Source organism: Monomorium pharaonis, chromosome 2, assembly GCF_013373865.1.
Source record: "Monomorium pharaonis isolate MP-MQ-018 chromosome 2, ASM1337386v2, whole genome shotgun sequence".
Lineage (NCBI taxonomy): Eukaryota > Metazoa > Arthropoda > Insecta > Hymenoptera > Formicidae > Monomorium > Monomorium pharaonis.
In genome coordinates, this window is record NC_050468.1 from 13615169 (window position 1) to 13630295 (window position 15127).

At 28.9% G+C, this 15127-nt stretch overlaps 1 protein-coding gene across 3 annotated transcripts; it reads left to right on the forward strand.

Annotated features, from left to right (window-relative positions):
• Positions 1-628: 628 nt before the first annotated feature.
• On the forward strand, positions 629-14535 carry LOC105838933 (catalase). Of its 3 annotated transcripts, none has more exons than XM_012684871.3 (8): positions 629-1024; positions 9363-9537; positions 10504-10645; positions 12243-12393; positions 12833-13012; positions 13098-13289; positions 13353-13589; positions 13986-14535. In XM_012684871.3, the coding sequence occupies exons 1-8, from the start codon at positions 644-646 to the stop codon at positions 14385-14387; spliced, it is 1860 nt and encodes a 619-aa protein (XP_012540325.1). In that variant the 5' UTR covers positions 629-643; the 3' UTR covers positions 14388-14535. The 3 variants fall into 3 exon arrangements, with proteins under 3 accessions (XP_012540325.1, XP_012540327.1, XP_012540326.1); XM_012684873.3 differs by lacking the exon at positions 629-1024 and adding an exon at positions 7322-7340; XM_012684872.3 differs by lacking the exon at positions 629-1024 and adding an exon at positions 8448-8564.
• The last annotated feature ends 592 nt before the right edge of the window (positions 14536-15127 follow it).

Sequence of the window (15127 nt, forward strand, 5' to 3'; positions counted from 1 at the left end):
TATATAATATATATTATATTATAATATAACCTAGCTTCTGAAATGTATAAAATGGCAAAATGTGCAAATTACACACAGAAGGAATAAACGGAATGCTGACAATGCGAATGCCGAATTATATAATATAATTATCTCTAATCTAATCTTTTTCTCCATACATTAAAAAACAAAACAATTCTCTATGTCAACAAGATAATACAGGTGCCTAATTAATCGATTAAATTAATTAATCAATTGAAAAGTTGGATGAAACCTTTAAGGGATTATAATAGGCATTGTTAAGCTAACGAATCGAAAGATAAGTATAAAGAAATTATTGTAAAAATATTCTGATTGAGATGTTAAATTTTTCACAAATAATTTCTTTAGAGGTTTTTTTCTAGAAAAGGGGATCTTTGCTTGTTAGAGCTTCAATGCCATTAAATTGGTCATCAAATTGTGTTTCAGACAACGAAACAGTTGTATGAACTGAAAATGATCATTTCTTCTACTTAGATAATATTATATATGTACACATACGAACATTAGAGTGTTAACTCTCGAAAAAAACATTATTCTATGTTTCTGATTTATTCTTCCTGAGTCTAATTCCTGTCAATTATATTTGAGATCAATCTATGAATACCGCCGCTCTAGCCGAGGCATGCGGAGAACATATTCCGTTGACTTGGGTCAGTTGGGTCAGCTCTTTCGAACGATACCGCCGCGCCTGCTGCGCCTCGATCGACGTGAAGTTGTCGCGAGTCGCACACGCTCCCACCCGTCATCGTTCTCATCCGCCGCCGCCACTGCGTTCCGACGCGGATGTGATAAAAGCTCGCTACTGTCGTTGCCGGCCAGTCGCCGCGAAACATCTGAAGACTTGTTTGTACCTGTATATCACGCCTTGTTCGATTCCGCGCTTCACGCTTCATTCTCGATCGGACGATTCTACAGTAGCTGCGAAAGATCGACCGACGAGATGGCCAGCCCAGTGAGAGATCCCGCCTCTGAACAGCTGAACAATTACAAGAAGACACTCAAGGTAAGACTTGTTTCTCTCTCTTTCTCTCTCTCTCTCGCGTATGCGTAACATATCGTGTAGTTACAGTGGTGCTCAATCCTCGTCGCGCAAATTTGATGATGCCGTCTTTAATGATCAAAACAAGCTCCAGTTATTTTAGATTCTGCGATCATGTACTTTAACTTTTTTAAAGCCGGTCACGCACGTTCGTACATATAAACTTGTCGAGTGTGCATGCGCAACTCGTGCAAGTTTATTGGAGTCTGTGTAGATGACAAAACTCGGTTTATTTTGATTTGCGACTGGAGCAAATGTAAAAAATCATTCGCTGTAGGTACTCGCAATATATATATTATAAACGCTCAAGTAAACTGGGGCATGTGTAGCGACGTGACAAGGTCAGTTCAGATCAATCGGAATTTATAGTTTCCGTTATGTATACTTATAGATTTTCGGTACTGACAGCAATTTTGAAACAGCCTATGTTGAAACATACATCAAAGAATTGACCTTTATTTCTTCTTTGTAATACTATCTACTATCCATATTAAATATTGCTCACACAGTTAATAATTAATATTAATAATACTATTGCGAAAAAAATTTTTATTTAGTAAACAGCTTATTTATTTAGACTTATTTTTTTAAAGATTTGTTTTTATAAAATGATTTTCAATTTGTTTTTCTATTAGTTTTTCTTATTAGTTTTTTAATTTTTTGTTAAATTAAAGAGCAATTTTTTGGTGGATATTTCGCATGTTACTTTTAAGCTGCACACATATTTTTTTACAGGCATACTTGTGCAAGCTATTGACACATCTAGATGACACAATGCTGCAGTTATTGCAATAGTTACACACGTTCGAGTTGTCTCGCACAAGTGCACTTGAATGTATGTGGCCAACTTCACGTTATACTTTCTCGTACTTGAGATAGTCAGATGATTATCGAAACGAGAATGACTTTGCTATTTTTCAATAGCGCAATGTTTTTCCACGCATGCGCGAAAGGCGTATTGTTTTTTAGCAAAAAGAAAGGAAAACACGTCTGCTGCGCATAGTAATCAATTACAATTAGCATATACAATGTTTACAATGGCGTCGATATGCGCATTGAATTTGATCGATCGATTGCATTTATGAAATTGCATGTAACTTTGGTATAATTAAAATAGACCTAGTGACGTAAAATAAATTTGAAAAATGTTACATTTATTCGTTAAAAGAAAGATCGAGATTTATACTTTTTTATTTTTATTTTATTTCTTCTGTGATGCGAAAGAAATAAAAAAATAATTAGTAACATCGCGTAATGCGCTAATATTCTAAATATTGTAATATTATTGATTATTTTGTTCATTTCTTGTGCGTGTCACTGAAGAAATGAAGTAAATGAAAGTGTAAATTCCGATCTTTTTTAAATACGAATAAATATAATATTTTTCAAATACATTAATCTTATTTATTAGTTATTATTATATAAGTTTATAAAATAAGAAAGAAATAATGTTTTTTCTAAATGTACATTTTCTAACTTCTTCTTTTGCATAAATTTGTACCTTATAAAAAAATTTTTTTAATTTGTTTTAAAAATTATTTAGTTGAAATTAAAAATTAAATTATTTAAAAGTAACTAAATTAAGTGAAAAGTTATTAAATTTTTAACTGAATTATTTAACTTTTAAATTTTTAACTAATTATTATTCAATTCTGATTAATAGAGTTTGCTTTCTAAATTGTCCTATGACTTGGCGCGTATATGCACGTAAATTTAGCACGTAAATTTCAACACATATTGAAATATGCACTTTGCACATATACTCCAATAAGTTCCTAAATTAACGTGTGAGACATTTAAAATTCCACTTTTATTTGTATATTTATTTGCATATTTGTGCAAACTTACTGCAACAATATTTACTGCTAACTGATGCCATTATGTACCGGATAACAATCGTACCGGATAATATTTTGTGACATGCAAAAGACATGTTAAAAAGTGGGACAATTGCATTAGAGATAGTATCGTAAACATATGAACGACTACGTGCCTTATCCTACATACAGGTTATTCACCGAATCGTTCAGATACACGCATAAAATAGTTACGACATATAATCACGATTATATGTCGTAACGTTAACAAATACAAGAAAAAGAAACGTTTGAAAATTTCCTCCAATTAGCATACCGCAAAATTTTATATTCTACAGAAAATTGGTTGAAATTATAACAATATCGAATTATCGCATTGCATTCATCAGACGCACACTTCCTTCGTTGAAGCTGTTTTAGCATAACTTTCTACTTATCACTAAAGAAGTATTTATAGATTTTAAATATCCATAGTGTTTAAATATATTCACTTCAATAAAAACGTGTGTGCTTAAAAGTTTCACCTATCGACTCCTGCACTTTGATAGGCTCTCGGGTATTCTTTTGATTAAGTTTGTGGATCACGAAATTGAAAACAAAGTTGTTAACTGTGTTTTTATCGTTTTGTATCTCTTACATAAGCAAAGGACACTGTTAGATAAAACACATATACACACAATACATAATCACATATTATATATCATGTTAAAGAATGTAAAAGTCCGAAAATTTATTATCCGATAACACAAGACTCTTGTTATTTTATAAGATTTTAATTATCACAATCTCTCGAGCTCAATGCCACACTTATTCCTAAATTAATTCTTTGAAGAGATTTTTAAGTTCCGTAAAGTTTGATATCTAATTATAAAGCCGCTTCTGTTGATTGTGTAATCTTTATTGCCGATAAACAAAATAGATTTTATAATTTACATGTACGGAAATATCTGCAGTATATATTAACATCTTTTAAGCTTCTTGTACTGTAACATGAAATCGGTTTACCTAAATAATTTGTGTGAAAGAATTATGTCTTTAAATTGCTTAAAATAAAATAGTTATTTTTTAAATATTTTTATTAAAAAAAAAATTACATCAGGTTTTATTTTTCTTTTTGACATGCCGAGTATAAAAAAATATAAACAAAAATATGTCAAATATATGTGTTTGTTACGGTTTCATCATATTAATTAATTCTATATGTGTATGTACTGTGACAATAATCAACTATCATATGAGGTTGTACTGAAATGCAAATGTTCACGATAATAGCGATACACACTGCACTATCAGGAGTTCAAAGTACATGATTCTATTAAGGTAACCGATGTGCATACGTGCAGTATCTTTTACGCGAATACTATTTATCTATTTCAGTAATATTCTAATAATTACATAAAAATCCGTATGTTTTCAATCTACGCAAGATTCACATTTTTACTGAAATATCTTTATAAGAATATTATGATGTTCATCAATCTGTACATTTTTTTAATTATTTGTAGACAAAGAAAAAATTTAATAGAAAGTTGTAAGGAAAATATTTGTTTCATTAACTCAAAGTTAAAAAGTACAGCTTATGCACTATTATTAAATAGAATGTATGTAAAAACTGATGTATTTAATTTCATGAATATTGATATATTTAAAAAGTATGTTTACATGACAATATATTTACATATAATTTGCCATATTGTTAAACTTATGTACTTCGAACTTTCGCTAAGTCTGTATAAATTGCATGATCGACTAATGATATTCTTAAAGACTAGAGCCTAGGTAAGAACAACAAACGTATAGGCTCAGGGAATAAGACGAAGATTTTGAAATGGAACTGATAAAAAAAATATAATATTTAAAATTTTTAAATTTTGTTGCCGTGCTTTTAAGCACGTTTGAAGTCTTAACAAAGCATTAAAACCACTTGTTTTTACAGACTCTTCATGAATAATTTGGAATAATTGAATCATATCCGAATAACAATATTCGGATAATAACTCTCCGAACATTTTTTACTCTTTCCGTTCTTACTACTTTGTATAAGAGAAATTTTAGCAAATTAAAATTAATGAAAAATTATTGAAGATCAACTATCGGATGAGAAACGATTCTCTATCCTTTACTAATTTTATTTGAATATAATATTGTTATGAAGATTAATTATGTGATGATATTATCAATGAATTTACTGAAATAAAAGTGAGAAAATTGCAGTTAAAATTATTTTTTTTATTTATATACATTAATACATGTAAATAATATTTTACATGTATATACATTACTTGTATATACATATTAAAATTATTTGTAAAGAATTTAAACAATTATTATATCGTATTTATTTTACTTTTATTATTATTTCTTCTAAAAACTTAAGCAATTTTTAAAAAACTTTGTCCATGGCACATGAAAAGTTACGGCTCTGTTAAAGATCATTCTACAATAGCGTAAACGTTAGTTGTAAAGATAATTGTAAAATTGTGCAATTCTATGTTCATTTCTATATATGCAGATTAGTTTTAATCTCAGTTTAATTTTTTTTTAAATCTTTCTCTTTCTCTAATTCTAAAAAATAAGAAAAACAGAGTTAATTTACATTGATAGAAGTAGACAAATATAATTGCGCCTTACAATATCATACAATCATTTATGACTACGTTTACGCTATTGTAGAATAGTGTGCGCGCATTGCGCAAGAATATATTTGCTACGTTGTAGATTACTTGCAGAACGAGTTCTTCAGTATTGCCTTCAGAGCGATATTGCGCGATAAAATTTATTGATGTGTGGTGTAATAATTCATATAATAATATTGAGATATTAGTGACATATATATGCAAACGCAGTCTTTTCGATCAATTTTATAGTAGTTTTAGAAATTTGTTCCGTTGAAGCATTAATTTCACTTTAAATGTTATTATCAGTGTTCTAAAAATGTCCAACAAAACGCTAACGTCAACTTCTCTGTGTCATATTTATCATTTTGCGGTTTAGAAGGTGGAAATGCACTATGATAAGAAAATTATAGAAATGCATGCAATTTGCTTATGTGAAAACAATTCAGTATTATGTGTCGAGTACAGACATATTTTCATATTTTGAAATATGTACATAGTATAATTAAAATTTAATCGTTTTATATAAAGAAATGTGACAATTAAAACCTGCAATTAGTTTGCGTTCACTTCCGTATTTTTTTAATATTCTCAACGTTTTATATAATATAAAATTCTCGACATCATATGATTTAAATATTATAAATTTTGTAATTTTTTTTGTACAAATGTCCGCAAAGCAAGAATTTTTGAAATTAATTCACTTGAATTTGAAAACTTTATGACACGTGCATTTTTTCTGCAAAATTTGAAGTTTAGCCAAGGGTCATTCACTCGGCAACTAAAGAGTTTCATTTGAAAAGTCGAGGAAAAAGCAAAAATTGTAGAACGTTTATAGTATTTACAATAAACTCATACGCAATCCGTAATTTATCATCGCACGATGCACTTGAGATTTCTCTGTGCATATTTTTTCCGCGATTTCTGATCTTCGTCATGTATATATCTTCAAATATTTATATTATAGAATCGTGGAAATTACGACTGTTCATAGATACGATTAAGAAGCGCATATCGTGTCATGGACTTTTATTTTATTTTATTTAAAACGATTTGTCTCGTGAAATAAATTATATGTTTTATTGATCGATATGGTCAAGAAAATAATTAAACCTGAGTCACTGGCATATGGCGTGACGAAGCGCAGATACGGATAAGTTAAATATCGTCCAGACGAATGGCATTTTTATAAAACTGCCTCTATCAGATTAATCAAATAAAACGAACGATTAAATTTAAAAATCTCGGATAAATTCGTAATTTATCTCGTGATAAGGTGCGCTACACACCTCGTTATAGTGCACAAGTAATATTTGCCTGAGAAAAAAAAAGAAAAACGCGTTTGTATTTGCGCGTAAATTTGCATTCCAAAAGAGTCGACGCAACGAGTCGTGCCGAGTGCACCAAGTCGACGACGATGACGATTTGAAAACAATATATACGCTATGTTACTTCAGAAAAAGTTTTTCTGTGACGTTACGATACGTGCGGCGCGCTTGTTCTTAAACCATGAAATCGTGCGATTAAAACGGAAAAGGCATATCTTGATATATCTATAAAAAATATATCTCTACACTGATTAACTAATAAAAAAATAGAAATTAGTCGCAATTTTATGCGATGTCCTTGGTGTAGCGCGGCTTCCTGAAAGTCACTTCCTAAAGTAATAAATATACATTTCTTGTTTTAGACTTTTATATCTAATGACAGTAACATTTATTTTATTGAATATAAATAATATATATTGTGTTATTAATTTTATTTAGTTTTTGGACATATTTAATATGTGCGTCTTTTCTATTTGTCTCAGGAAAATTTTTATAGAGGAGTGTATAAAGAGATAACATGGTTAGTATTATTCTAACATTCTTATCAGTACTTTGTTAATATACAACATTAGTTAATAGAATTAATATGTCATATTTTTAAATTAATATTGACTTTAATTTTGACATCTCTAAAAATAATAACATCATATATTATAACGCGTGTGTCGCTTTAGCTTTAGAAATATATTAACAGAGGAAAGATTACATTTTATAACGATTATATTTCTGTATCGATTCTGTAATATAAATCAAAATATAAATTAACCATCAATTATATTAATCATAAGTTAAATGTCATCATGTAAATGTCAAAATTTATACGATATTCCTTATTATAACAATATAGTTTTGACAACTGTCAAACTTATTTATTACGTAGAAAGATTTATGTATGTACATCAGAAAGGTGAATCGTAATTCTGGAAATATTATTCTTTTATTTATTAATTAATATTAATTTTAATTTCGCTATAATAAATATATTAAGGATATCTCTAAAATATATATGATAACACATATGTTGTTACAACTATAATTATAGAATTTAAAAAAGAAAGATTACACTTTACAGTGATTTACACTTACAGCGATAATATTTTGCAATTGTCAATTCTGCAATAATTTTAAAAACATAGTAAAATAATTATAAATTGTATCAATCGAGTGTACATATCGAGTAAAGAAATTTATGTATGTCAGAAAGGTGAATCATGATTCTTGAAACGTCATTCTTGAAGTTGTTATGTAACACAACATCTTACAATACATAAGAAAAGTTGAACTTAATGTGTTCTAATGCACAATTTTTTACTGTTTTTTGATAAGTAGCTTATCGCAATTGCTTGGCCAACGTGTAGCATTTTGCAATTAAAAAAAAAGAAATGAAAAAAGAAAAATGTTGTGAGCAACAAGGCGTAGTGATTATGTCACTGCTGGTACTTCAATCGTGAACGATAATTGCTGTAACGAGGCGACGAAGTGAGTCGCCGGCCTCTTAGATGATAGATAGGATTTTGAAAGTGGCATTTGCGCGGATCTCGCGCATCGACGGGCAAGATTATTTTTATCGTATTATGATTTTATCGCGATGTTTATCGTATAAAAAGCTTTTGCGCTCGCTCCTACGTTGACCATTAGCGAAATGAGTAGTAACGAAGGTTGTACGGTTCGTCGCGGTTTCTCCCTAGCATTTTGGAAAAAAAAGAAAAAGCTTAATCAAGCACACAGGAAGATTTCTGATTATGTAACGGAGCTTTTATACAGTTAAAACGATTAAATGTGGATAGATCAATACGAGTTAATAAGCATAGATATCAATACAAGTGTCGATTGGCTCTTATAAATTTACTATATTGTCAGGGATGTGGGAAATAACAAGTGTGTTACACGTACCGTTACCTTTTTTATAATAACGCTCGTAACTTTGCTTGTTAGATAACGAGTTAACTGATGATTTTTCTCAATTTTTAAAAAATGAGTAAAGCACAAGAATTTACTTGTCAAAAATGATTGTTCCAATCCTAGCGTTACTGTTACCGTTATGAGAAATTTTAACATTATTATTATCAAATAAATATAATTATTGTATACCTATTATATAGCAGTTATATTTGTGATTTGTAGAATATCTATATTACATTGTATATAATAATTAAAATTTAATCAACATCATGGAATTTCTCAGACCTAACAATAAAAAGACGAGTTTTTTACTTTATCGATTGAACATTACAAAATAATTAATAATAAAAAATGATAAAGATAAATAAATATATAAGAAAATATAAAAAATAAAATCTTATGTGTGCAAAGGAACGCGATTAAGGGATTATTTTTTTACTTGAATAAATTTTATTAGGATTATGTAACTCTTGAAAAACTTTAGTAAAATTGTTTATATTGATTATATTAATTATATCTAAAATATATTACATTGATTGACAATTAATGACAATTGTTAATATTTATGAGATCCGCGCTATTAATAAATTTATTTCGTGTAATTAATCTATAATTTTTCTTCTTAATTTATTTTTTACAGGGTGAAGCTCTTGTATTACTAACCGCCAATGGAGCGCCGATTGCTGAGAAGAAGGCCAGCCTCACGGTTGGCCCACGTGGGCCCATGTTGCTGCAAGACTTCGTTTACCTGGATGAAATGTCGCACTTTGCTAGGGAAAGAATTCCAGAACGAGTTGTGCATGCGAAAGGAGCTGGTACGTTTACTATTTCTCAATGTTCAAGGGAATATTTTCACTTTTGAATTAAAAAAAAATCGAATAATATTAAAAAAAAATTTTTAAGTAGTTTGAACCTTGAAAGATAGAGCAGCAGGTAAAAGATACCTGCAAAAGTTTTTATTAATGTATAAACTGTTTGTAAAGTTTTAAACGCATTTTTCTTTCGAAACAACAGTTTTCAAAATTATTGCTATTATACATATACAATATGCTTGTGCAATGTAGGAGCTGACACAATAGCGAGTATCGCGTCCGATGACTATTTGCTTTATTTTTGAAACTGCTTGCAAACAAGTTATCTCTGTCACAGTAATTCATCTAGTTTTAATTCAATTGAATTTTTAGGAGATATTTATAACAATTTTTACTCTCTTCGATTTTTAATAAAATTCAAATTCCAACTTTTCGATTTTTCAATATGAAAAAAATCTTAAAAAACAAAATTGAAAATTTTTCTTGAATTTTTGCAAAAGTTAATTTTTTTAAATTATAGGTCTCGTTTTTCAAATTGTAGAATTGCACTTGTATTAAGAATTTTTTTAAAGGTTTCATTTTAAATAATTTCTGCAACTTAAATCATGATAATAGTGAATCGAAATGTTTTTTATAGGCTTACACAGATATTTAAATAATTGTAAAAAGATTTTAAATAATATTCAAATATTAAAGATTAAATGTTTTAAGTTTTAAATTTACATAGCTTTTACATATTTATTCACAAAAAAGCGTAAAAAGATACCGAAAGCAAAAATATGTCCTTAAAATATACATAATATAAAAAATATATATATTATCATATATATCATATATATAACATGTGCAATGTGATAATATAAAACATATATATATTATCACATTGCACATGTTATATATGTATAAATATCTTATTTATTATTTTTATTACAACTAATCATTAATTTTACTACTTTTTCTTTTTTTAAGGTGCGTTTGGCTACTTTGAAGTTACTCATGACATCACTAAGTATTGCAAAGCCAAAGTGTTTTCTAGTATCGGAAAAAGGACTCCTATCGCCATAAGATGTTCCACTGTTGGTGGCGAAAGCGGTTCTGCTGACACTGTTAGGTAAAACAAAATAAAGAAAATACCAATGTAGTGATGAAATATCATTTAGTTCTGACGTAGATGATTTAATGAATGTTCAACGGATGCAACTGCATGTCTCTAGTAGGCGTCAATTAATTTTTTTACATAAAATAGAAAATTAAGTTACATATTATAGTATTAATAACGTTATTAAGGGCCAGTTGTTCCAACTTCTTGATAAATTTACCTACCAGGTAAGCATATGTCTATCTTTATTTCTTTTTTTAAATAAATAAAGACGAACATATATTTATCTAATAGATAAGTTTACCAAGAAGTTGGAAAAATCGACCCTAAGAGAGTTTTCTACTTTATTGGGTTGATTTTTTAAGTTCTTAAGAATAAAAGAAAGAAAATAAGTTGATAAATAAGTTAATAAATAAAAAATAAAAATTTAAAAAATTGCTTTTATTTTTTATTTATTATTCTCCGAAGATTTTTTTTTTATATAAAAAATATATATACTAATTTATTAACAATAGGTCTACTTGACTATCATGATTCTGAATCTTTCAATGATCTGAAATTAAAACTCACACGTCATTTTAATTAGAATACTTGCTTCTATCATCGAAAATTATCTTGATAATTTAACTTATGTTTGTATTTATATATTTTTCTGTAGCACAAAAATATAAAAAATGCAGTGAAAATTAAACTTTGTAACAAATACCTCTTATTTGTTAGATAAAATAAAAAAAATTAGTTTTGAAAGATCCATCATGTACTTAATTCGATGTAAACCGTTCAGAATTCAAATTCAATCTGTATTGTTAATAAATTTTATAAAAAGAAATAGAAAATTTACCTTCAAATTAGAAGAAATTAAGGACAAAAATATTTTTATCTACTTAAAAAAATTTTTTTTTAAATCTACATACAGAATCAAAACTATATACAAAGTAAAAAACTTCTTAATCACATTATAACGGTTATATTATTAATAGTTACTTTAACTATTAAAATAAATACGATGTGCAATATTAACTTGTAAATGTTTGCAATACCTTGCTTGATAAGGAACATATTCATGAATCATTTTTATGTTGTCTTGGTTAACCATTAAGGCTCAACTAGCAAGCTAAATAATAACAATTAGAAATATGACAGAAGTATGCAGAAATATTTCTTATGTAAAAAATACTTTGTAAAAATAAATTTTGCAACTAATTGTTATAAACAAATGATTAAAAATTGATTGTAAAGGAAAACTTACTAATTTTTAATATAAGTAGATAACTTTTTCTTAAATTATTTTTTGTTATCTAAAAAATTAAACAATATAACTTTCTGAAATTTGTTACTGCCGTTTTTTGCAAAAAAATTAATTAGATGCATCTACAATGCAAATATTGTACTCAAATATTTTTTGTAACAGTAGAGTAACTTTCCATCGTTCAATGTGGCGCAATCAGGAACATGATTCACAAGGATTGCATGCCGCTTTTCTGAATGACACTTTGTTTAGCAAATGCAATAAATTTGAATGACGAAATATGCGTAATAAAAATGAAAAGCTTTTGTGTATATTTATCTAATTATTATGAGTTTGCTTATTACATTTCATTATTTTTAGAGATCCACGAGGGTTTGCTGTAAAGTTTTACACAGAAGAGGGTATTTGGGACCTTGTGGGCAATAATACGCCTATCTTCTTTATTAAGGATCCGCTCTTTTTCCCGAGTTTCATACATACGCAAAAGAGAAATCCAGCGACTCACTTAAAGGTTTAATTAAATTTATGATTATTGTTTATAAATTACAGTTTAATCATGTTTCTAGTATATATATGCATTAGAAACACGAATAACTATATTTTTAAAGATATTTTTTATTTGTTCAATGATTCTGTACATTCTGATGTTATTAAAAAATTTTAGTAACATTAGGAAATAAACAACTATCTAAAAACAATGATTTCAAATTTTGGTATGACTTTTATATTTACATACATTACTCGTTTTGGAAAAAATTAAATTTTACAGAAGTGAGCATGTATAATCAAATAGATAATTGTTTTTTAAAACTTAATTTGATGTCAACTTGTTAATGTCTTTACGGCGATACTGTCTATAGTAATTAAATATATTTTTATTATGTATTATATTATGAGAGTAAAATTACACATTGTATTGCAAAGCCTACATCAATAAAATCCGTTTTCAGGATGCTGATATGTTTTGGGATTTTATCTCCCTCAGACCCGAAACGACGCATCAAGTTATGTTCCTTTTCGGTGATCGGGGCATTCCCGACGGATATCGTCATATGAACGGCTATGGTTCACATACATTCAAACTTGTGAACAGCAAGAACGAAATGGTCTACTGCAAATTCCACTACAAGGTCTGTCTTATTTAAAAAATGCAAAAAATAATTATTTGGTTTTGTTTAGGACAGCTATCTAATTATAAATATTTTTTTATTTTAGACTAATCAAGGAATTAAGAATCTTCTTGCAGAGAAGGCTGGCGAGCTCAGCGCTTCTGATCCTGATTATTCCATTAGAGATCTTTACAATGCTATTGCTAAGGGCCAATATCCATCCTACACACTCTATATCCAAGTGATGACCACTGAACAAGCAAAGACCTTAAAGTGGAATCCGTTTGACTTGACGAAGGTAATTATTTTTTTAATCCTTATTCTAGTTAAATAAACTTAAAACTACGAATTTCTATTATAGGTGTGGCCACACAAGGAATATCCGCTGATACCCGTGGGTAAATTGGTACTGGATCGTAATCCCGAGAACTATTTCGCCGACGTGGAACAAATGGCTTTTGATCCAGCGCACATGGTACCTGGTATCGAACCAAGTCCCGATAAGATGTTGCAAGGCCGTCTTTTCGCGTATGGCGACACTCATAGGCATCGCCTGGGACCGAATCATCTCCAATTAGCAGTGAACTGCCCTTATAAAGTAATATTTCAAAATAAACTATATAATTATTGGTTCACTAATTTTTAGTCAGCTATGATAATCTCTATCTCTTTAAAAGAAAATATAAACTTATGTCCAAATATAATAACAGTTTTCAATAATTTTCATTTATTCATTTATTCAAATTTTCACAACTCATGAATTGTTGTTTATGGTTTCATAAATATCATGAAATTACATTATGTATCGTATACAAACTATTAGAATATATGTGTTATCAATATTGTATTACTCGCTATTAATATAATAGTTATAACATTAATATAATTATTATTAATTATAATTAAATAAAGCATTTATTATTAATTAAAATACAGAATATTTATTGATATTATATGTAACTTTCTCGATTAATGCGACATATTGATTTTTCAGGCAATTTCCGCGATGCATTACCAACGAGATGGTTTCATGCCGATACACAATCATGGTGGCGCACCGAATTATTATCCAAACAGCTTTTCTGGACCGAAAGAGTGTCCAGTCGCTCGTTCGCCGCCGTACCACGTAAGTGGAGATGTGGATCGTCATGATCCCGTGGACGAGGATGACTTTGGTCAGGCTACTATTTTCTGGAAGAAGGTTCTTGACGAGTCAGCCAGAGAGAGATTAGTAAATAATATGGTCGCGAGTCTGCGCAATGCTTCGACGTTCATCGTCGAGCGAGCTGTACGAAACTTCGGTCGCGTGGATGTCGATCTCGCTCAAAGATTAACGGATGGCTTACGAAAATGCGGAATGCAAATTAACGCCTTGGGAAAATCGGCCAATCTCTGAAGATGATTCATCACTCTTTCGTTTTGTATTGTAACATATTCTATTATACTACCAAATACGCAACAAATACGTACTAAATGCAGGGTTGGGAAAGTTACTTTGTATAAATAAATAACTAGTTACAATTACAGTTTTTTTTATTGAAAAAGTAATTAATTACAGTTACAAGTTATCGATTTTGAAAAATAACTCGTTACAGTTATAGTTACTAAAAAAATAACGAGTCGTTACTTTTCAGTTACTTTTTTCTTAAATAATTGTACATTATTTTAAATATAAGAAATAAGAATCTTACATTTTATGCTTTACTAACTTGTATATTATGTGCTTAATTTTAGCGCATATTCCAAAAAAAGTAACTATTAAAATAACTATCAAAATAGTTATTAGTTATAAAAAAGAGAATGTAACTGTGTTAAGTTTCAGGGCCCCTATTCTTGAAGTCATTCGCAAGAGAAACGTATACGCAAATACTCGCTCTAACAGAAAGTTGTAAGTTTATTGGTTAATAGCCATACGATAGCCAATAAATTTCCAACTTTTCTGTAAGATCAGAATTTGCGAATACGTTTCTCTTGCGAATAAATTCAAGAATAGACCCCCAGTTACAGATGGAGAAAAGTATAACGAAGTTAAGTTATTAATTACCAAAAAAAGTAACTGTAACTTCGTTACAAGTAACTCGTTAGTTCCCAACCCTGACTAAATGTTAAATACATAATTATAATACTTCGTATTAA

Coding starts and splice junctions, on each gene's coding strand:
- LOC105838933 (XM_012684871.3), top strand. CDS start 644: ATGCGGAGAACATATTCCGTTGACTTGGGTCAGTTGGGTCAGCTCTTT. Junction 1,025..9,362: donor ATTACAAGAAGACACTCAAG/GTAAGACTTGTT, acceptor TATTTTTTACAG/GGTGAAGCTCTTGTATTACT. Junction 9,538..10,503: donor TGTGCATGCGAAAGGAGCTG/GTACGTTTACTA, acceptor TCTTTTTTTAAG/GTGCGTTTGGCTACTTTGAA.